The 25,006-nt window shown below is 47.3% G+C and overlaps 1 protein-coding gene across 2 annotated transcripts in view; it reads right to left on the minus strand.

The window, feature by feature from the left end:
- Positions 1-25,006, minus strand: part of ZC2HC1A (zinc finger C2HC-type containing 1A) — a 59,075-nt gene that overhangs the window by 27,560 nt on the left and 6,509 nt on the right. The window contains exons 2-6 of one of the 2 annotated variants that reach the window (XM_083187282.1): positions 13,501-13,568; positions 8,278-8,394; positions 6,168-6,309; positions 4,980-5,128; positions 369-465 (exon numbers count right to left, since the gene is read on the minus strand). In XM_083187282.1, coding sequence (XP_083043408.1) covers positions 369-465; positions 4,980-5,128; positions 6,168-6,309; positions 8,278-8,394; positions 13,501-13,568 — 573 coding nt within the window. Of the gene's footprint in view, positions 1-368; positions 469-4,979; positions 5,129-6,167; positions 6,310-8,277; positions 8,395-13,500; positions 13,569-25,006 lie in introns of both variants that reach the window. The other variant, XM_083187279.1, reaches the window with a different exon arrangement.

The raw sequence follows: 25,006 nt of genomic DNA on the forward strand, positions 1-25,006 counted from the left end.
AACCTGCACTGTTGGTGTGCCTTGAGGACCGTGGTTGGGAATGTCTGCTGTAGAGCATTGTTCAAACACTATAAGCTCCATACACACAGAGCGATTGGTCGCTCAGTCACCCAAATTGCTGAGTTTCCCATTTTCATCAGCGGCCAGTGATGGTCGCTGATGAAAATGCTGGGGGAAGCCGCTGCTCCTGCAACCACTGCAGGGCTGGTCGCGGGAATGCGCATTACCAGCACCCTGTACGCACAGGGATATGGTCGCTCAGCAACCATATCCCCGGTAATTTCAGCTGAAACCGGCCCGTGTGTACGGGGCTTATGGGTGTAACAGGGTCAATCTATCATGTTAAGTAAATGTGTAAAACTGCTTACCTGAAGGCGACTTTCCAAAACCAGGTGGTTGTGGCAAGCGTGTATTTGCCGAGGACACGGATGCAGGAGAATTCGTCTTCTTAAGTGAGAGAGGTTTCTGCTACAAATAAATGGTTACAATTGTTATGTACATAAATAAACGCATGTTATCAAGTACATTCTATAAAATGATTGGAAGCAGCTGATTGGTTGTCATGGGCAACTTCATCAGCGTATGGGTCATAGGGTCGACAGTTAATAGGTCAATTACTATTGGTCGACACACCTTAGGTCAACACAAGCAATAGGTCGCCATGGAAAATGTTGACATGAAAAAGGTTGACAAGAGTTTTTTGTGTGTGTCTATGTCGATATAGGTCGACATGGACACCGTATAAAGTGTACCGCGTCTAGGTCCACTTTGATAACAAACTGAAAAAAATATATATGAATGGCAACCTATGACCTGTCAACCAATAGTAGTCACCCTATTGACTATAGAGCGCATCCCCTTCTCCACTCTTTTCACCAATTGATACATAAACCCCATAATTCAATGGGCCAATTACTGGTGACTGACCTCCTCATTTTACTACCACACTAGACTCCTCTGTGTATTTCCATACAGACTATCTGGTAAAATGGTCCAGAGGGGCCCATTCAGAACTGTTCACACAGGTCTGAATTTATCCCCGTCCCCAATGGTGGGGGTCTGCGCATTATTATTTTTCATTACACAGGGCGCTCTCTACCACAGTGACAGACAGGGGGCATTCCGATAGGCCCGCCCACAAAAACAGTGGGTGCGCCCATAGAAACGGGGTGAGTGGATGACGTCTCATGACAAGTCGTCCATCTCGGTACAGCATAAAAGCATAAAAGTAAGTCCAGGCTTATGGTGTGGACTTAAGGGGTGTACACACGGAGCAAATTTGTGCTATTTTCTAAGCAATCTGACTAGATTGCTTAGAAAGTAAGCACTGATCTCACTGTGTGTATGCTCCGAGAGATTAAATATCTCTTGCTAACTAAAGGGGTGTACACACGGGGGCGATCTGTGCTATTTTCTAAGCAATCTTACTAGATTGCTTAGAAACTAAGCACAAATCTCACCGTGTGTATGCTCCGGGCGATCCCGATGCGCTGGCCCGCACATCGGGATCGCCAGATTAGTAAGTCAGTGCATGCAGACGCAATCTAGTAAGATTGCTTAGAATATCTGCATGTCTGACTGCGTGTGTGTACAGGACGCGATCACTTCCGCGATCGCGTCCTGAATCCCCTCCCCCCTCATCACTTATCCCCTCCCCCCTCATCACTTGTCCCCTCCCCTTGTTTTCCCGCGCGGAGAGGGACTGAGAGGGAGACGAATTTTGCCGCGCGGCTGCCTGCATCTACAGCCACCGCCGGACGCCCGCCCCAGCTTACCAAGGTATATTGGCTGCACAATTTATGCCCTCAGAAAAGGAATCCTCCCCTCTGGGAAAATCCACCCACTATCTAAATTTTTGGCTTAAGCGAAATTGCTTAGCAAAATTGCTTAGCACAAAACTCTGCGAGTGTATGTGCTCCTATGAGGAGATCTTGACACCAGCGAAATTGCTTAGCAAAATAGCTAAGCAAAATTGCTTAGCACAGATTGCCCCCGTGTGTACACCCCTTAAGTCAGTGCATGCAGTCCCAATCTAGTTAGATTGCTTAGCAAATGACTGCAAATCTCTCTGTGTGTACAGAATGAGAGATACTGATCGCAATCTCTCATTCTGAACAACTACCCGGCCTTTTTTTGCTTAAGCATAATTGCTAAGAAAAATTGCTTAGCAAAATTGTTTAGCACAAATCTCTGTGTGTGTATGTGTATGGGAGATCTTGACACCAGCAAAATTGCTTAGCAAAATTGCTTAGCACAGATCTCTACGTGTGTATGCCTCTTTACTGTGATGTGATTTCCCATCACATCTTAAGTGCTTTTTGCCAGCACCCAATGTCGCATGCCAAATGCAATAACACATTGGATGCTGGAAGAGGGCTGGTGGGTGCCAATATAGCAGAGCGGGCTGCAGGAGGGCTGGCTGGTGGCGGTAGTCAGCGGTGGGCAGCAGAATTTGGAAAAACATTTGGTACTCTTTACCTAGAACGGCGCCCGCGATCAGAATCGCGGGCGTCGGGGGTAAAAAATCGCGGTAATCGCGGGCATCGCGGGTAAATCGCGGGTACATCAAAATCGGGTACCCGCGATTACCGCGATTTTCCCATAGGGAACAATGTTAAAAAGCCTGATTGACCGCGATTTTACAGTAAAATGCCTCAATGCCCGCGATTTTCCCATAGGAATCAATGTTAAATGGGCTACAGAGCCCAAATAGCCCCAATTAACCCTTAAATGTCCCCCCAATTTTTGTACGCCACCCCACGATCCACGCCAACCCGAAGCGTGGCGAGCGCAGCGAGCCCGCGAGGGGCGGCGGTACGCGTCCTCCGACCTTTTCATGCCCTACTATCCACGTCGGCGTGGAGTTGAGAATAGAATAGTGTGGCGAGCGCAGCGAGCCACCGAGCCCGAAGCGTGGCGAGCGCAGCGAGCCCCGCGAGGGGACGCGGATACCTTCACAGGTAAACGCGTCCCTTCGCGGGCTTCACAGGTGTCCGCATCGCCACGGACACCTGTGAAGTCCGCGAGGGGACGCGTATAACTGTGAAGGTATCCGCGTCCCCTCGCGGGGCTCGCTGCGCTCGCCACACTATTCTATTCTCAACTCCACGCCGACGTGGATAGTAGGGCATGAAAAGGTCGGAGGACGCGTACCGCCGCCCCTCGCGGGCTCGCTGCGCTCGCCACGCTTCGGGTTGGCGTGGATCGTGGGGTGGCGTACAAAAATTTGGGGGACATTTAAGGGTTAATTGGGGCTATTTAGGCTCTGTAGCCCATTTAACATTGATTCCTATGGGAAAATCGCGGGCATTGAGGCATTGAATGCAAAATCGCGATCAATCAGACTTTTTAACATTGTTCCCTATGGGAAAATCGCGGTGATCGCGGGCATCGAGTCGCGGCCGTTTATGTGCTGCCCGCGATGTCGCGATCACCGCGATGGGCGCCGTTCTAGGTAAAGAGTACCAAACATTTCAAAAACACTGGGCGACCCCCCCCCCTCCTGCCTGCTGATTACCGCTGATGCAGATCACAGTGCGAGTGATCGCATGTGGTTAAAAACCACATGCAATACAACATGCAATGCAATAAATATTATATGCAGCACATATTATCAATCAGGTTGCTGCTTAGGGCCCCGGGTATCTTCCAGCAAAGGATACAACTACTTAGGACACCGGGTATATTCCAGCAAGGGATACAGCTGCTTAGGACACCGGGTATATTCCAGCAAGGGATACAACTGCTTAGGACACCGGGTATATTCCAGCAAGGGATACAACTTAGTGCTCCATGTATATTCCAGCAAGGGATACAGCTGCTTAGGACACTGGGTATATTTCAGCAAGGGATACAACTGCTTAAGGCCCAGGTATATTCCAGCAAGAGATACAACTGCTGAGGGCCCCGGGTATATTTCAGCAAGAGATACAACTGCTTAGGGCCTGGTTATATTCCAGCAAGGGATACAACTGCTTAGGGCCTGGTTATATTCCAGCAAGGGATACAACTGCTTAGGGCCCGGGTATATTCCCGCAAGAGATACAACTGCTTAGGGCCTGGTTATATTCCAGCAAGGGATACAAAACTGCTTAGGGCCCCGGGTATATTCCAGCAAGGGATACAACTGCTTAGTGCTCCAGGCATATTCCAGCAAGGGATAAAACTGCTTAGTGCCCCGGGTATATTCCAGCAAAAGATACTGGTGCTTAGGGCCCCGGATATATTCCAGCAAGGGATACAACTGCTTAAGGCCCCGGGTATATTCCAGCAAGGGATACAACTGCTTAGTGCTCCGGGTATATTCCAGCAAGGAATACAACTGCTTAGTGCCCCGGGTATATTCCAGCAAAGGATACTGGTGCTTAGGGCCCGGGTATATTCCAGCAAGGGATACAACTGCTTAGGGCCCCGGGTATATTCCAGCAAAGGATACGGGTGCTTAGGGCACCGGGTATATTCCAGCAAGGGATACAATTTAGTGATCCGGGTATATTCCAGCAAGGGATACAACTGCTTAGGGCCCGGTTATATTCCAGCAAGGGATACAAAACTGCTTAGGGCCCGGGTATATTCCAGCACGGGATACAACTGCCTCCAGCAAGGGATACAACTGCTTAGGCCCCGGGTATATTCCAGCAAGGGATACAAAACTGCTTAGGGCCCAGGTATATTCCAGCAAGGGATACAACTGCCTTCAGCAAGGGATTCAGCAGATTAGTGTCCCGGGTATATTCCAGCAAGGGATACAGCTGCTTAGGACACCGGGAACATTCCAGCAAGGGATACAACTGCTTAGGGCCCGTGTATATTCTAGCAAGGGATACAGCTGCTTAAGGCCCCGGGTATATTCCAGCAAGGGATACAACTGCTTAGGACACCGGGAACATTCCAGCAAGGGATACAACTGCTTAGGACACAGGATATAATCACATACAGACACCATTTATTTTGTAGAGCAGTACAATGTAATGAAGTACCTGAGGCCGTGGAATTGCTTTTACTTTCACCTCTCCTCCTAATTTGCCCTTATTGGTTATGCGAGCGTGTTGTTCTTTGCAAAAGCTGATGTGTCTGTCAGCAGCGTTCTCATTAAACCTCCTCTGGCAGTAAGGGCACTGGACATAATCTAAATAAAAGAATAAAACAAGCAGGGTCAATGTCTATTAATAGTGTGTCTAGATAAACAAACATTTCACGTCATATGCATTTATTGATGAAATATGTATGACTGCACAGCAGATGTTCTGCATGAGGAAGCAGGTCCTGTTCCAGAACACACTCAGTGGACTAGATTTCCTAAAGGGAATACGTAACATAATCGTGTGCTTGCTACACTCTACAAAATAAGCATGTGAAGCGAAGTCTTGCCCTAAGGACTTTATTCTGGTCTGTTCGGATGGCCGTGTGCATTTGCATGGGGAGGATATTTTTTTATTGCGCATGCGCATTTCTGCGCATGCCCTGGGTGCGTGCGGCCACGCACCCATCCTTGCAAACGGAGGGGGGCATGGGGTGGCGGTGTTGTCCATTAGCATATGGGAATGCCCAACGTTTTATGGGCGTTCCCATGAGAACGCTCAGAATGGGCCAATGACGCTGGTGCGGGGGGCGGGCAGCTGACATCACCGGATGTCAGCTGCCCGCCCACTTCCCTTCAAATGTGTTCACAGATCAAAGGTAGCGCTGAGCAACCTTAGATCTGCGTTCACGTTCCAATCATTCGATGTTCGGCGACCATCGAATGATGCGGGTGTTACCCCGCAGGCTAAACATCCATTCGCAGCCTGTGCGAATGTACACGCCTTGTGAATGGTGGGCCGGCATAACACCATTCACAAGGTGGGATCTGGTTCACTCACAACAATGTGAATTTGCATCCGAGCTAATGAACCAGAATACCCGCCTAAGAGTGTGGCAAGAGGGTGTAGACAAAATAGCATTTTGTGATTGCAGAGGCATCCGTCTCTGAATACAGCCCTATATCCCATAGGAACTAATGTATCACCCTGTGTCGCAGTAAATTCAACATTATACTTCACTGTAATTAACCGAATCCTTAAAGTTTATCTCCATTATCTAATTCCTGTAGGAAAGTCTGTGCATTGCATCAGATTCTTGGCTACTACTACCTAGGGCAGTATCATTGCGGCACTGTCATTACCTACCAGGATCATATGAAGGTGGGGGTGGAGGAGGAAGTTCGCCTCCTTCCTTTAATATCTGACCAAGCCCCTTAGCAGCTCGTATTGTGGCAATGAAATCCTCATGTTTCCTTCTCCAGTTGGATTGCTTCTTTGGAGGTTCCGGCTGAAATAATCATGGAACAGTGCACTAGATTACAAACGTGCAACCTCTGAAACATGGATTACAATATGCCAGTGATCCAGTAGAAAAATATGAACTTACACCCAGGGCCTAATGCATATAAGATTTTCAGTACTACAATAAAACTGGGGACAGAAATTAATTTAACTATTTATTATTACACCCATCAAACAATGCAAGCAAATCAATATCATCGTCAACGTGCACTGAATGTCAGATTTATACAAGGGATTTAAAAAACATATGAGGCTATCTTAAGCTTACTGGGAGTGCAGCAAGTATGACAGGTATACATACACATCCGTACCTACAGTATGTACATCTTTAACTACAGATCAAACTGAAGGGCTTCTGGCTCTGCTCTTCTTAACAGTTTAATTGATCTGCACTGTATCCCAAGGTGCTGACAAGCTGTCTCTGCACTCCTATATACCAATGTGCTGCCCAGCTGTCTCTGCACTCCTGTATCCCATTGTGTTGCACAGTTGTCTCTGCACTCCTATATACCAAGGAGCTGCCCAGCTGTCTCTGCACTCCTATATACCAATGTGATGGCCAGTTGTCTCTGCACTCCTATATACCAATGTGCTGCCCAGTTGTCTCTGCACTGCTGCATCCCATGGTGCTGCCCAGCTGTCTCTGCACCCCTGTATCCCATTGTGCTGCCCAGCTGTCTCTGCAATCCTATATACCAAGGTGCTGCCCAGCTGTCTCTGCACTCCTGAATCCCATGGTGCCACCCAGCTGTATCTGCACTCCTGCATCCCATGGTGCTGCCCAGCTGTCTCTGCACCCCTGTATCCCATTGTGCTGCCCAGCTGTCTCTGCAATCCTATATACCAAGGTGCTGCCCAGCTGTCTCTGCACTCCTGAATCCCATGGTGCCACCCAGCTGTATCTGCACTCCTCCATGGTGCTGCCCAGCTGTCTCTGCACCCCTGTATCCCATTGTGCTGCCCAGCTGTCTCTGCAATCCTATATACCAAGGTGCTGCCCAGCTGTCTCTGCACTCCTGAATCCCATGGTGCCACCCAGCTGTATCTGCACTCCTGCATCCCATGGTGCTGCCCAGCTGTCTCTGCACCCCTGTATCCCATTGTGCTGCCCAGCTGTCTCTGCAATCCTATATACCAAGGTGCTGCCCAGCTGTCTCTGCACTCCTGAATCCCATGGTGCCACCCAGCTGTATCTGCACTCCTGTATCCCATGGTGCTGCCCAGCTGTCTCTGCATTCCTGTATCCCATGGTGCTGCCTAGCTTTCTCTGCATTCCTGTATCCCATGGTGCTGCCCAGCTGTCTCTTCACTACCATATCCCATGGTCCTGCCCAGCTGTCTCTTCACTACCATATCCCATGGTGCTGCCCAGCTGCCTCTGTACTCCCATATCCCATGGTGCTGCCCAGTTGTCTCTGCACCCTATGGTGTTGTCTCTGCACTCCTGTATCCCATGGTGCTGCCCAGTTGTCTGCACTTCCGTATTCTATGGTGTTGCCCAGTTGTCTCTGCACTTCTGTATTCTATGGTGCTGCCCAGGTGCCTTATGACAATATTTCTTGCTATATTATATTGCATACTTAAGTACTCTATAAAATATGGTATGCTGCTTTTCTAAGATTTTTGAGCAGACTTAGGCACAACTCAAAGACAACAGTCAGAAATAAAGTGGACTATTTAAAGTGCAGCTTTGTTAAAGTAGGTTTTATTCGCCATGTATGTAATAATTTTTGTGTTTGTTTGACCTGTTTGTTAAGGCAAAAATTACATCAAAATTCTCACTACAATAAACTAGTAGACACAATGGGGTCCAAGCACTAGTGTCCCTCCGCACAGGCCTGCACTAGTAGGGGTGCATCTCAAGCCTGTCATGGTTTCTGTAATAGGGAAATAAGGTACAGTGTGTGCTGGTGAGCAGGAACGGTCACTCAGGAAGTACACGTTAATGACCTACCTTTGGCTTTATGGGTTTGACCAAAGAAATCTCTGTTCCCTCTGCTCGCTGCCTGCTGGAGTCAAAAACCTTTCTTTTCTTAATGGCAGCTTTTTGGCAAATTGGGATATGTTTTTTCTGCCAAATAGGAAAAATATATTATACACACAAACTTTTATCTAAGAAATGTAGGATAATTGATGAACTAATCGTTATCTTATCTCGTAATGGGATACAAACAACAATCAACATAGATCATTAACCCCTTCCCGACGAGGCCTTTTTTGTTAATTTTTTTTTTTTTTTCCTCCTCGCGTTCAAATAAGCGTAACTTTTTTAATTTTCCGGCTATATAGACACATGAGGGCTTTTTTTTTGCGGGACAAGTTGTACTTTTTAATGGTACCATTTACTATACCGTATAATATTCTGGGGAATCAGGAAATAATTCAATGTGGGGTAAAAAAGCAAAAAAACGCAATTCCACAATTTTGCGCTGCTTACGTTTTTTTTGGAGTTCATAGTTCGTTTAAAATGATGGGTTATCTTTATTCTATGGGTCGTTACGATTCCGGTGATACCAAACTTATATAGTTTTCGTTATGTTTTACCACTAAAAAAAAAAATAGAAACTTTTACGGTTTTTCTAATTTGCGTCGCGTCGCCATGTTCTGCGGCTTATAACTTTTTTATTTTTCCACCTACGGACCTGGGTGAGGGCTCATTTTTTGCGGGCTGAAGTGTACTTTTTAATTAATACCATTATGGGATATGGGCGACTTTCTGATCTCTTTTAGTTATTTTTTTTTTGGGTAGGCGATGCGACCAAAAAACGTAGTTTTGGCGTTGGGAATTATTTTCCGTTTACGCCTTTAACCGTGCGGGATAACTAATGTTATATTTTAATAGATCGGACTTTTAGGAACGCGGCGATACCAAATATGTTTATTTTTTTATTTTTTATTTATTTTTATTTGTGAAATGGGGAAAGGGGGGTGATTTGAACTTTTAATATTTTTTTATTTTTAAACTTATTTTTTTTTTTTTTTTTACTTTTACTACAAGGCCCCCTAGTGTACTTGACCACTAGGGGGCGCGATCGCCTGTACTAGGTTCAGCCATAGAGCTCTATGGCTGAACATAGTGATTTTCAGCACTTCCTATTACATCCTGCCTCAGGCAGGATGTAATAGGAATGCTGACACGGCCAGCACAGGGGTCTACATTAGACCCCTGGCTGCCATGGCAACCGATCGGCACCCTCCGATCTCGCCGCGGGGGGCCCCGATCGGCGCCGGAGGGGGGCGCCCCCCCTCCGATCAGCTATTAAAGCACTGCGGGCGCTTTGCCCGCGGTGCTTAAAGGGTTAAACGGCCACGCTCACTCCGTGAGCTGGCTTGATTCCCCCGCAACCGACATATGACGTAAATGTACGCCATATGTCGGGAAGGGGTTAAAAAACCTACTTTAGCTGTAATGTCACAGCATTTTGCATTATTTGATGGAGAATGAGTGACGAGTGCAGAGTGCATCCAGAATGGACTCTTTACACTCAAGACTAAAGCATCCCAGGACTGTTCCAGTCCTCCGGGGCCCCACAACAGTCCATTGTTTACAGGCCTAGATGAGGAATAGGTGTACTGATTATTGGCTAACACATTTTAAAAGATGCACAGGTGGAACTAATTTATTCACTTGTTCTTCTCATGGGATCTGTAAAATATGCAATGTTAGGGGATCCTGAGGACTGTAGTGGGGAACACTAATCCGGTCTCTGCTATGGAGAGATACACAGCACAAAGGCTCTGTAGCAATGAAGTAAAAACTCTAAGAGGATTATATATGAACTGACTCATTTTTACTCCATTTATATGAAAGGTGAACCCCTTTAAGTAATGTTACTAGTTAAAAAGTTAGTCAAAATGACAGCTTTCGCAATGTACTTTCACTTTGAGCTGTGACAGTTTTTACCCCACACACTCTCCGTCCCACTCCTAGTCCCTATCTGCTCCTACCAAGAATGTCTGTCTAAACAGCTCCCTCTCTTCATATCCAGCAAGTTTGAAACAGATCTGTGATCCTGCAAAAATTGCTTTCACAAAGGTGTAATTTGGGCCATTGAGTAGCATCTAGTGGTCACTGACGGTAATTCACCTCAAAGGGGTGTATTAAATGCCGCCGGCGAGGGGATTTTTATGGCGAGGATGGCTTGTTTTGGGGAGGATCTCCGAAAACAAGCCATCCTCGCCATTTAACCCCTGTACCGGCCTCTACCCCTATTCAACATTCCGGGGGAATCCTCGCTGTCAGAGGATGGCGAGGATACCCCCAAATGAGGAGATTCACGGCTAATGCAGAAAGCCCGCGGCATTTAGCCGTGCGCCTCGCCATTTTGAAAGCCACACCCGCCGTTTCCACTTTGCTGTAAAAACCAAGCGAGGTGGAAATGGCGGGTGCAGGGGGCCAGTTGAATACTGACCCGCAAGCTGTGAAGGCGAGCAATCAGCACTGCTTGCTGTCACAGCTCACAAAAGAGCACTGAATACACCCTATAGAGGTGAGGGTAGTTATATATATGTATATATAATCTATCTATAAACTTTGATCAAACCAGGATGTCCTGTAGTAATATTACACATGGTGATACTTGGAGCTGATACAGAGCGTCAACACCTGTATGCATTTAGAAATCTCAGCCTACTCCACATATCTTCAAGTCTTGTTTGATGGCTTCTACATTGGTGTATCATAGTAGATCGTTGTATATCAATTAGAAAGCTTGATTGTTATACACATCAGCATTTCTATGAACAATTGTAGACCAAAGCTGTAATTTATGCTGTTTCTAGTTGCCATTCTTTAGACCGTAAACTGGAACCAACAGCCTGGTAGTTAGATCAATCAAGAGAACAATCAGTGTCACAAAGACAATACACGGACAGGAGCCAAGACTGGGTACATTAAACAAGACGTCTTGTGTTTATTCTCCTTTCATCTGGAAGGAGTATGGCTGTCCCCAATACACACACAAATATATACAGTACACCTTCCTTAAGGTGTGTACACACGTCAGATACTGCCGTGAGATGAGAGTCCCGACGCAATCAGATCGCATCGGGACTCGCATCTCACAGCATGCCAGAGGGGCACAATTTACACTATATAGTGCAGATCTGCACTATATAGTCTTGCCTGCCCTCTCTATCTGGCTGCCGCTATGCACTCACACGGGAGCGCGCATCGACAGCGCATCGGGCTCGCAAGCCCTAAAAAAGCAGGCAATTTGCATGCGATTTGGCTTCCGATGTTCCCTATATCGGCAACATCGGAAGCCAAATCTTACCGTCTGTACACACTATTAGTGAGCTCACGCTGGTTTAGTGAATGTTATATGACAGGTTACCAATAAAATGCAATAATTAAAAAAACAAAAGGTGACTTTATTATAATAAAGTCCAATAAAATGCATTTTAGTCACAAAGCGATATAAATATGACACTCAAGCATCTTATGTGGATTAAAATTATACGAGCCATGCCTATATTATGTGCAACTGCGGCTATGTATGCATACAAAATGCTACATTATCTGTAATGGGAAAGACATTTGTGGACACATCTGTTATTTAATATTTCTCAGCACCAGTGGCGATGAACAAGTTTTGATTACTAGACCAATTAACAGTGGGCCCAGTGGACCTCAGTTGAAGGTGTGCCACCACAGAAGTTCTGACGTGAAGCAGCGCATCATCACTGGGGACTGGTACAACTACAATTGCTTGCCGCAAGTGCTGGAAGCTATTTCCAGGCGCCATCCAAGAACTCACACTCATGGTGCCCTTCTCAATCACAGCAATGCACCTGCCCACAAGTCCAAGGAAGTGGTGGACTTTTGGCCCATGAAACCATCCTATCCACATGCCGCACAGTTCAGACTTTGACCACTGTGACTTCATTGTGTAGGAGGTTGGTCATATGCCATACAGTTCAGACCTTGCCCAATGCAACTTCTTTGTGTTCCGGCAAATCAAGTACAAGAGGGATTTGTTTTTAATTTTTTTTTAAAGCGTAGACCTTCACCCAGCATGTAGAAAACATACCTGCTTCGGACTACTCTAGCGGTTTCACCAAATGGTCTGAGCACCTGCAACTTTGCTTACAAGCTAATACTTGCCCTGGCAAAACTTTTTTGTGCATCCAGAAATTATTGCCCACCCCTTGAACAACTGTAATACTTGGTGGCTAGTCATTATCACGCTGTCATTGAGGCCTGGAGCTTGAGCTCCATCTGCCCCATTAATCTGGCCCTGCCTAGATGTCCCAATCCAGATTTTGGTCAAAGGTCTAAAACACATTTAATTTTAGTGGCATCTTCATAAAAAAGGACACACAAATTGCCTGTGCAAACTACAATATACTGGGACACATTCTCTGTACTAAACACAAAAATAAATCCCATAAAAGATATCATTAATAAAAGATGTCCTGTGAAGTCAGGAGGAACAGTAAGTGCACTGCAGCAGTTTATTGGCTGTTACTTCCAGGGTGATGCACTCATTCATTTTTAAACTAGGCCTTAGATATCTAATAATAGAAGCATTCAAGATTTTGGAAGCAGTAAATCTTATATGGGCACACAACGCCTATCGCCCTGAGAGGATAGATTTGTATGGAGTACCTGTAATTTGTTCTTCATATTCTACAGTATGTACATACTAACTGTTTACGAACACTATGGGCCGTATTGAATGCAGCCGGCGAGGGTGTTAGCCGTTTAACCCCCACGCCGGCCGCTCACCCTATTCTACATTCCGGGGGAATCCTAGCTGTCCTCAGGGAGCTGCATTTAGCCGCAAGCCTCGCTGTTTTAGCGGCCGCACACGTCGTTTCCCCGCTGCTGCAAAAACCTAGCGAGGTGGAAACGGCGTATGCAGAGGGTCAGTGGAATACTGACCTTGCGAGCTGTGACAGCGAGCAGGCAGCACTGCTCACTGTCACAGCTCGCAAAAAACATTGAATATACCCCATGTTATTCAGTAGTTTATAGCGATGAGTAATAGGAAAGATGGAGACAAGCAATTAAATCTATGATACTTGCTGGGTACACACTTGGCGATTCTTGGCACCACAGTTATTGTTAACTATATCGAGCAAATACACGCTAACTGATATCGGTAACGATTCCAGTCAGTGACATCAGGTTTTTATGCTAACCCCTGGAATTCTGTTAACCAATGATACTCACCAAAGTAGCAAAAACAAATGTTCTGCCGCAGATTTTACAGGGCCGGAGGTCATCTAGTTGCAAATTTTCTATGATAAAAAAGACAAGGTTCAAACATCTTAATTATTGGCTACAGTGATTAAAAGCAAGTCAACCATAACTGTGAAAGTCTTGTTACACTACTGAGCTGTGTATAACTAAACATTGTCAATAGTTGTATATACTTGGCTTAGGCACATGTACATTGTGAAAACACACAACCCATACCTCTGCGAGGGATGTGGTCAGGATGCCAGCGTTCAGTCTACTGGCACTCTGAAGAGGTCAGGAAGCCAGAAAACCGACAGCCGGGATCCTGATCGGTAAGTTTTCAGGGATGATAGCGGGCAGCCGGTGAAGGGGGAGTTAGGCAAGTGTGTATGAACTTGGCGATGCCAGGTCGCCCACCGGGTCTCGCCGCACAGAGTACACATCATCTAACGCAGGGCCGGGCAACACCGGCCCTCCAGATGTTGATGAACTACACATCCCAGCATGCCTTGCATCAGTTTCAGCATGGCCACATAGCAAAACTAATGCAAAGCATCCTGGGATGTGTAGTTCACTAACATCTGGAGGGCCGGTGTTGCCCAGCCCTGATCTAACGTGTACCCAACTTAGTATGGGTAACAATTTTGGGTACTCTTTACCTAGAAGGGCGCCCACGATTTTGATCGTGGGCATCGTTAGGAAAAAGAAATCGCGACCAAAAAAATCGCATGCGATGCGACCGACGCGATGACTGCGATTTCCCATAGGGAACAATGTTTAATGTCCCAATTGACCCGATTTTCCATAGGAAACAATGTTAAATGGCCCAGAGGCCAAATAGGCACCCTGAAGTGTGAAATGGCCCCCACAATTGTTAACGCCACCCCACGATCAACGTCAACCCGAAGCGTGGCGAGCGGCGGCGGTACGCGTCCTACGACCTTTTCATACCCCCACTATCCACGTCGGCGTGGAGTTGAGAATAGAAAGTGTGGCGAGCGCAGCGAGCCCGAAGTGTGGCGAGCGCAGTGAGCCCCGCGAGGGGACGCGGACAGCTGTGAAGCCCGCGAGGGGACGCGTATACCTGTGAAGGTGTCCGCGTCCCCTCGCCACGCTTCGGGCTCGGTGGCTCGCTCAACTCCATGCCGACGTGGATAGTGGGGGTATGAAAAGGTCGTAGGACGCGTACCGCTGCGCTCGCCATGCTTCGGGTTGACGTTAATCGTGGGGTGGCGTTAACAATTGGGGGGGCCATTTCACACTTCAGGGTGCCTATTTGGCCTCTGTGGGCCATTTAACATTGTTCCCTATGGTAAATCGTGTCAATTGGGACATTGAACAGGAAAATCGGGTCAATTGTGACATTTAACATTGTTCCCTATGGGAAATCGCGGTCATCGCGTCGGTCGCATCGCATGCAATTTTTTAGTACATGCGATGCCCGCGATGGGCGCCCTTCTAGGTAAAGAGTACCCAATTTTGAACTAACCCACAAAAATTCAACCTGTCAGTAAGGTACCCCCCCCCCCTTCCCAAGACATTACACATCTTATATTCATGCCAAGTTTCACATCTACATTCTGTCCAGTTACATTTTACATTCTAAACAGCTGTTGTCATCTCCATACACAGCTCCCTACTGCTCATTCTAGCACCCTGCATCTTTGAAATCCTGTGCAGTTCCTCTTCCATGACTGGGGTGTCGCTCTCTGCTGTGTTGCTGAAATACAGACCACACTGTGCTAGAAGCACCACAGCACAGAGTGACACCCCCAGGCAGGGAAGAGGAACTGCACAAGCTTTCAAAGATGCAGGGTGCTAGAATGAACACTAAAGCTTTATAGTTAGAACTGTATTGGAAGGATTGTACCCTCCGTATCCAGCAACGCTAACATGCATTACACAACAAGAAGTATTTGAAAAGCTTGGAACCTCTGAGTCACTAACCCTTCGATAAAATCATTTTATGCAGTTACACGGTTACAAAATGGGAGTAAGAGACCTTTGTGCGAGTTGTGGTTTGTGACTTGGCGCTGAGTATGGAGTACCAGATCTACATTCATTCTATAAAGACAATAAAACACTAGAAGTGAAGGAAGAGCTGTGCCTGGGTGTGAGAGCTGTGCCTGGGTGTGAGAGCTGGACCTGGAAAATGTTAAGCATTGGGAGGGAAGTTTCTTAAGGGTGAGATCATTGTTATGGCAATTTGCATTCTCCAGGGAGAATTGGCTGGACAAATTGAAAAATACAAAAATTACATAAATAAATGAGTGATCTGGTGTGAACACATTTCATAACGAATAACAGGAAGGAAATAAAAAAGTGATCGTACAAGAGGGTAACTGGGTTTGTACAGCTTGTTAGTAGATAACAAATATAAATCAGAGAACCCCCATAAGGATTCTTCTGCATTGGAAGTGGTCATAACACCACACACACCACGCACAAATAGGTTTTATTTCAAATAAAATTGCACCCAATTTGAAGTCTTTTTTTATTATTATTTTTATTAATCATTTAGTCCCAATAATTAATCAGTGAAATTGTCATCGTTGTTTATTTGTAAAGTGACAAGCAGTAAACTGCTACAAATTAAAATACATATAATAAAAGCCAAAAATACAACAACAAAGAATGGGAGTACAGATACAAGTAGAAGTAAAGGGGCCTACAAACATGGAGATGTGCTGGTGAGCATTCCGAGCAATGTTAGATCTCTTACAACATTCAGCACACAGCGATACACAGCGATGTGCTGCTGAGCGATGTCAGGGCCGGGCCCTGACACCGGCGATTATAGATTTATCCAGCATGCTGGATATTAATCCTTGGGCAATAGCAACATACGGGGCTGTGCATTGCCTCTACACACAGGAACCTATTCTGGTTGCCTAGCAACCAGAACACGTTCAAAGACTGACATTTCTGCGCACCCACGGTGAACATACTGTTTGCCGGTGCACGCACTCTACACAGCGAGTGGGGGGCGGAGAGGGGCATGGGGTGCCGGGCGGCCTCATTACATATGTTCTCATGGTAATGTGGGCATGACGGACAAGCGCGGGGGGGGGGGGTGGGCAACTGACATCACCGGATGTCAGCTGCCCGTCTACTTCCCTCTGAGCAGACACGCATATGGAAGATTGCTCAGAGCAACCTTACATATGCGTGGGCCATCAAATGATGGGGGTGGGTCCCCAGAGCCTGTGAATGGATGTTTATGTTACACATCCATTCCCAGCCAGTGCCAGCATTCGGCGGGCAGGGTTTGGTGGACTCACAAGGCTGAAAATACGCAGCCTTGCGAGTCAACCAGAATAGCCCCCACACAGCGGTGTAGGGCCATTTTCTGAGTGATCTAATTAAATTAAGTAATATCGCTAAGAATATGACCTGAAGTCGCAATATGTGTAAGCCCCATTATGGGTTGTATTCAATGCGGCCGGCGAGGGGGTTAAATGGCAGGGATCGCCGAAAACAAGCACGGCTCACCCTATTCAACGTTCTGGAGGATCCTTGCTGTCGGAGGAAGGGGAGGATTCCCCCAAACAGCAAGGCTCACAGCTAATGCAGGGAGCCCGCTACATTTGTGCCCTGAGCCTCGCTGTTTTAGTGGCCACATATGTCGTTTCCCCCTCGCTCCAAAAAGCTATACAGGGGGTCAGTTGAATATTGACCGTGCGAGCTGTGATAATAAATAGAGGGGTAGATGTATGAAACAGTGATAAGGGAGAAGTGGCCCATGGCTGCCATGTATAATTTTATATTATGCAAATTATAGACGTTACTTCAGTGCCGATTGGTTGCCATGGACCACTTCTCCTCTGGCTCCTTCTCCTCCCTTATCACTGCTTAATAGTAACTGAAAGGTTTCCTGAATGGAAGATTTTACCCCTTTAAACTCCTTCTGAGTCGAATTTGAAAAAGTTCTTTCTCAGAGGGTGGCTGGAAATAATGGTGACATTTTACAGACCACCCAGAAGGTCACATGTTCCAGGTCACCCAGCAGCTGCACAGGCAGAGTTCACCAACTTTCACATAGAACAGTGGTGATGCATTATAAATAGCCACATAACTCCGACATGAAGCAACCGATTACAACGCCAATATTTTCCAAAAATTTATGGACCAATGACCTTATGGGTTATTTGCATAATCATTGATTCGCAGCCGGGGAGAAATCATTTGATGGTCGGCAACCATCGAATGATTTCTCCAGTGGTCGCAGATCAGAGACAAATCTATGGTGTCTCTGATCTGCAAGTGTCCTGTGTGGGAAGCAGACGGGCAGCTGACCCCCCCACGTCACAGAGCGATTACCATGGGAACACCCATGGGCTGTGCCCCACGCCCCATGACCGCACTGCTAGGTGCCTGCTTACGGGGACCTGCATCCTTCTGGTATTAATATATACAGTATTATTGAAACTATACATTTTTGTTTTGTAAAGTAATTTTTTAATTGGTTTTAAGCTGCCGAAATTCATATATGGTTTAGTGCAATAATATCCACTTAAGGAAAAAACAACACAACAAAATATGGACAAGCTCTAATAATAAAATATTAAACATCAGAAAAAGTCTACATAGTGTAAAGCAGGCATGTCCAACGTTGGCCCTCCAGATGTTGTGAAACTACACATCCCAGCATGCTTTGCCACAGTTTTGCTATTAGAGAATGCTAAAACTATTGCAAAGCATGCTGGGATGTGTAGTTTCACAACATCTGGAGGGCCAACGTTGGAGATGCCTGCTGTAAAGCAAAAAAAAAAAAAAACAATATCCAAAATGTAAATGTAATATGCAGAAGCATAACATATAATCTATCAAATCTTGTAAACAGTGAAAATTATATATAGTATTGTAGCCCTTTTAAAGATAAAGTCATACGTTTTTAAGAGAATGGTAAGGTACCAAGCACAACGCAATGGGGCAGATGTATTAAAATGCCGTTTTCGTTTTTAAAATAATGGTTCCCGCTTCTCCTGCATAACGAGGAGAAGCAGGCACGTTATTGGCAAATGTATTTACCCACCCAAGCTGATAAGTAGAGCCATTATGCCTGGTGTTAACGGCTCTCCTTATCAGCTCCCCCGGCATCCCTGCGCATGCGTTCTCTCCCTCTCTCCCCTGGCCGGCTCTAATGGGCATGCGCAAGATCTCGCTATCACCGCTGTCGCAATCCAGCGCAGCACGGAGAAAAAGCAGGGCTAGTGTTGTCCCCGCAGTGGGGGATAGGACAACGCTAGCCCTGGGTTGGCGAAAGCGGCCTCCCAGGCCGCTAATCACTTAGGGGGAATTGCAGGGGACAGCCCCGCCGAGCGTCACTAGCGCAGGTTAGGTGCACTAGTAATACATTGGTCTAGACGTAATCCCCCCTAGTTAACTAGCGTTAAGTGTATTTCTGCACTTAATGCTAGTTCATACATCTGCCCCTATGTTACAGTTTTCAGATCTGTTTACAAAGTTTGTATATTAGTCTGTGGAACTACACGTCCTGTACAATGAGTGAACTCACTTCAGACAATAGAAATGCAGTACTCTCTGATGGTTATAGTATAGCAGATCGATGCTGTCTAGATCAACCATGTTATGGTCGACCACCCTTAAGGTCCATACACACTAAGCGACTATGCCCGGCGTGTACGGACAGCGATGATGCGCGGGGAAAGTCGCTCAGTGCATACACACTGAGCGGCTTTACCCCTGCCCTGCACCGACGGAGGGGGGAGGACAGCGTTGCATAGCGCAGAGCTATGCAAAGCCGTCCTCAAACCCGCTCATCTGCTGGTATTACCAGCAGATGAACGGCTTTCCCGGCGATGATGCGGGAGCGTGCAGCAGCGCTCACCGCTCATGGTCGGGCCATACACACTGGGTGGCTTTGAGCTGAAAGCCGCTCAAACCTGCTGTTTTGAGCAGCTTTCAGCTCAAAGTCGCCCAGTGTGTATGGGCCTTAAGTCAAACCCATCTAGTTACACACCTAAACAAAGACGGGAGCGGGGTTGACATGAATTTGTTTTACATTTATTTCGTGGCTATATCGACATGGACATTCTATAAGTGCACAGCGTCTCTACGGCACACTATTATAACCTAATTCTATGTCCATTTAGTAGTAAAGTCGACCTGCACCAACAAAACGTGAAAAAAAAATCATGTCGGCCATGTTACCGTTCACTGCGCTCCTTGTGACCTAACACTTGCGGTTAACTTCCGTTACTGTCGCTCTAGGATCGGTCGAATATCTTTAGGTGTGTAACCAGACGCGTTCCACTAAGCGTACAGCCATTTAACACATTTTAAGCCCACAAAATATTTTTTCTTATTCCCTCTAATATAGTTACATGCTGTTATTGTTACGCTGCCCTGGCCTGGGCACCAGGGACAGTACGGGTTCCAGACGGAGAGATGATAAGGCGTGAGCCCACAGCCGGGACCGCCAGTTAGGACGGCCACAGCGGGTCCTACACTCTCTCTGTTGAGTCCCCGAGGCAGATGGCAAACCCCTGCGGAGCTAGGCTTCACCTGTGGCCGCCGCGTTCGAAGGAGCGAGTTAAGCCCGCTCCGACCCCGATGCAGCCAGGTCTTATGTGGTGACAAGGGGTAAGCGATCGCCACGGGGAACACTCAAGAGGATAAGCTGACTACTGGATCTAACTGGGAACTGGCCCCTAACTGCCGGCACCAGGCCAAGACGGGGAGTGCGACCTAGTCGCAGACACCAGCGGAAAGAAGGGAGTCCCCAACAATACTCCAAAGGGACCGTGACTCCCAAAGCCGGGATCTGGAAGAACGGTGACACTCCTGCCTAAACAGAACACTGATGACACACGGGGGCCAGGGAACACATACAAAAGACGGGGACAAGAATACAAAAGAAGATAACCAAGGACAGTCCCACGGAGGGGCTAGCCACGGAGGGCCAGAGAACCAAAGAAGAAAAAGACCAGAGCTCCACTGGAGCACTTACGTGACCCACGGAAGATGGAGACAGTGGGTCCGCTGCAGGCTCACAGGCTGAGGGAGGAATACAGCAGAGGAGTCCGGTAAAGTACTGGAAACAAGGGATCCACAGGAAAACACAGCTGACAGGCTGGGAGACAGGGCAGGCTGCAATGGAGTTCTGCAGCCAGGACAAACTGGGACCAAGGACCCAGGGGACCGGAGATAAGAAGCTGATAGCAACGGGTGCAAAAGCTATAACCGGCGTCTGTGCCCAGCAGACGCCGGCTATTTATTCAAATCTCGCGCCACCTGACTGACGTCAGGCGTGCGCGTTGCTGGCTGCCGGACGTTGCTCGCTGTCCGTCCGGGTGCAGGGACACCCGGACGGCGTGCAACAGTACCCCCCCCTTGAGGAAGGGTTAACAACCCTTTCCCACCAGGTTTATCCGGGAATTGACGAAAAAAGGCCCTCCTAAGATTGGGTGAATGCAAATCTACATCGGAAACCCAGGACCTCTCTTCGGGACCAAATCCCCTCCAGTGTACCAGAAACTGCAAGGAACCTCTCACAAGTCTAGAATCGAGGATCTTTTCCACGCGGAACTCCTGTTGCCCCTGCACCATCACTGGGGCGGAGCCATTCCTCAGTCTGCGAGGAAATCTCTGTGAAAACACCACCGGCTTAAGAAGCGAAGCATGAAAGGTACTCGAAATCCTGAGGGACTTAGGTAAAGCAAGACGGAATGCTACCGGATTAACCCTCCTGACAATCCGAAAAGGCCCAATGAACCGAGGCCCTAACCTTGCTGATGGTTGGTGAAGCTTTATATTACGGGTGGATAGCCACACCCAGTCACCAACTTTGAAAGAGCAAGGCCGTCTGGATTTGTCAGAGAATACCTTCTCTCTGAAAGCAGCTTCTTTAAGGGACAAGTGGACTTTCCTCCATACGACTTTGAGGCGAGAGGCAGCTGACGAAGAAGAGCCAGAGGCATTCGGTCCCAGAGAATTAGCCCGTGGATGGAATCCGTAGACTGCAAAAAAGGGCGACGTCTTAGAGGCCGAATGATGTGCGTTATTATACACAAATTCGGCTAACGGCAAGAAACTAACCCAGTCATTTTGAAGTTTGGAAACAAAAATCCTCAGATATTGTTTAAGAGACTGATTAAGGCGTTCTGTTTGTCCATTGGCCTGTGGATGGAATGCGGAAGTAAGGCTGATCTTCACCTTTAAGGCAGCACAGAACATTCTCCAAAACTGAGCCACAAACTGTGGACCCCGGTCGGACACAATATCACTGGGAAATCCGTGCAGACGAAAAATGTGTTGAAGGAATAGCGTGGCCAGCTCTTTAGCCGAGGGTAACTGCCTTAAAGCCACGAAATGCGCCATCTTAGAAAATCTATCGATGACGACCCAAATGACTTGACAGTGTGATGAGACTGGAAGACCCACAATAAAATCCATGGCCAGATGGAACCAAGGCCTGCCTGGGACGGACAAAGGCAACAACTCTCCCAATGGTCGAGAACGAGGAACTTTATGTCGGGCACACTCCGGACAAGACAAGACAAAGTCCTTGCTGTCCCTGGCCATCCCTGGCCACCAGACCACTCTGGATAATAAAGCAAGGGTTTTATATACTCCTGGGTGACCCGAAATCTTAGTATCATGGCATTCTGCCAACACTCTGCGTCTCAAAGAAGGAGGAACAAACAGTTTATTCTCCGGAGTTTGGGCTGGAGCTTGCCCTTGAGCTTGCCGGAGAAGACCCTCCAAGGTCTGGCTAACTCCGGCATGGATACAGGATGAAGGAATGATGGACCCAGACTTGATCCCACCCTCTTGTTGAGGAACAAAACATCTGGAAAGGGCGTCTGCATTAATGTTTTTTGGTCCAGGGACATAAGAAATAATGAAATTAAATCTCATAAAGAAGAGTGCCCACCGGGCTTGGCGAGCGTTCAGTCTTTTGGCTGATTCAATGTATTGTAGATTCTTATGATCGGTTAAGACCAGAATCTGATGAACAGCTCCTTCCAGCCACTGACGCCATTCATCAAAGGCCCACTTGATGGCAAGTAACTCCCTGTTGCCCACATCATAATTGGACTCAGCTTGAGAAAATTTTCTGGACATGTAGGCACAGGGGTGGAATTGTGAAGACTCCGGGTCTCTCTGAGAGAGAACCGCCCCGGCCCCAACTTCGAAGGCGTCGACTTCTACCACAAATGGCAGCTCAGGGTTGGGATGTCTAAGAACTGGAGCCGAGATGAAGGCTTGCTTCGAGGTCTTGAAAGCCTGTTCTACCTGAGGAGACCATGCTGATGGATCCGCATCTTTCTTGGTCAACGCCACCAAGGGTGCCACAATTGAAGAAAAGGCATGAATGAATCGCCTATAATAATTGGCGAACCCAAGAAATCGCTGGACTGCTTTTAAATTGGTGGGTCGCACCCAATCTAAAATGGCTTGTAATTTCTTGGGGTCCATTTGGAACCCTTGTGAAGAAATTATATATCCCAAGAAAGACACCTGGGTCACCTCAAATTCGCATTTCTCTAATTTAGCGAATAACTGATTCACGCGTAATTTTTGCAGAACCTGACAAACTTGTGTCCTATGCGAGTCCAAGTCTTGGGAAAAAATTAAAATATCATCTAAATAGACAACTACGAATTTGCCCAAGAATTCCCGAAGGACATCGTTAATAAAATCCTGAAAAATGGCTGGGGCATTGGATAACCCGAACGGCATTACCAGGTACTCATAGTGCCCCGTCTGAGTACTGAATGCCGTTTTCCACTCGTCCCCTTCCAGGATTCTTATGAGGTTATAAGCCCCCCTAAGGTCAATTTTAGAAAAAATGGTAGCGGAACGTAGTTGGTCAAACAGAACCGTAATTAAAGGAAGGGGATAGGTGTTTTTCACCGTAATTTTATTAAGGGCACGGAAATCTATGCACGGCCTCAAAGAACCATCCTTCTTTTCCACAAAGAAGAAGCCGGCGCTGAGCAGAGATTTAGAGGGCCGAATAAACCCCTTGGACAAACTTTCTTGGATGTAGTCATCCATGGCCTTTGTCTCCGGGAGAGACAATGCATAAAGTCTACTCTTGGGCAATGGCGCGTTGGGGACCAATTGTATGGCACAGTCGTATGGCCGATGTGGAGGTAAACTGTCGGCCTTACCCTTAGAAAACACGTCTGCGTAATCCCGGTAGGGAATGGGAATCCCCGCTAAAGAGGTGGATTTCACAGGGAGCGAAATATGAAGGCACTTCTGCTGACAATTGGGGTTCCACTGGGTAATCTCCCCAAGGCGCCAATCAATGATGGGATTGTGTTTTCTCAACCAGGGGAAACCCAACACGATGGGTACCGAAGGACATGAGGTTAACAAGAAAGTGATCTCCTCCTGGTGAAATAGACCAATGGTCAACTGTATGGGTGGAGTCTGAAAAGTAACGGCCCCATTGGACAGAACCCCACCATCTAAGCCCCGTAAGGTAATGGGGATAGGTAGTTGGAGTTGCGGAATCCCCAAGCTCTGGGCGAGGGAAGAGTCCAAGAAATTACCAGCCGCACCGCTGTCAATAAATACTGACCCCGAAAAATTACCCCCTTGAAAATAAATATGCCCCGGGATAAGTAATGAATCTAGAGAGGAAAAGAGCTGGAGGCCAAAGTGAACCCTCTCTTCGTTCACTTGGCCCGGCCTTTTACTGGCCTATTGGGGCAATTTCTCAAGATGTGACCTTTACAGCCACAGTATAAACACAGACCTGAACTTAATCGACGAGCCCTTTCTTCCGGGGAAATGCGAGCTGCCCCAAGTTGCATGGGCTCCTCACTTTCCTCAGGGGTCATCGGAACATAGGGAACCACCCGAGTGAGCGAGCCCCGCTCCGACCAACGCTCACGGAGGCGACGGTCAATTTTAATGGCTAATTCCATTAACTTGTTCAATGTTTTAGGTGCCGGGTATTGGATGAGGCAATCCTTGATCTCATCGGAAAGATCACAACGAAACTGACTGCGTAATGCAGGGTCGTTCCACCCGCAATCATTTGCCCATCGGCGGAACTCGGTACAATAAACCTCGGCTGGGTCTTTCCCTTGCCTAAGGGCTCTAAGATGGGTCTCTGCTGAGGCTTCGCGGTCAGGATCATCATACAACAACCCTAGGGAACTAAAGAAGCTGTCTACGGAAGCCAGGGCTGGGCTGTCCGAAGGCAATCCAAAGGCCCAGGTCTGGGGGTCACCCTGGAGCAACGAGATAACTAGTCCAATACGCTGGGCCTCGGATGAGAAGGAGCGTGTTTTGAGCCGAAAATACAACTTGCAACTCTCACGAAAATTAAAAAAGGTTTTGCGGTCTCCAGAGAACCGATCAGGCAAGTTCATTTTGGGATCTGAACCCCCTGAGTCTGGAGGTCACGACCTCTGCTCTTGGGACGCTACCTTCAAGGACAATTCCCGGACCATCTGAGTAAGCCCTTGAAGCTGATCAGAAAACGTCTGAGACGGGGTACTCATAATATCAA

Source organism: Crinia signifera, chromosome 5 (assembly GCF_055691185.1).
Source record: "Crinia signifera chromosome 5, ASM5569118v1, whole genome shotgun sequence".
Taxonomy (NCBI): Eukaryota; Metazoa; Chordata; class Amphibia; order Anura; family Myobatrachidae; genus Crinia; species Crinia signifera.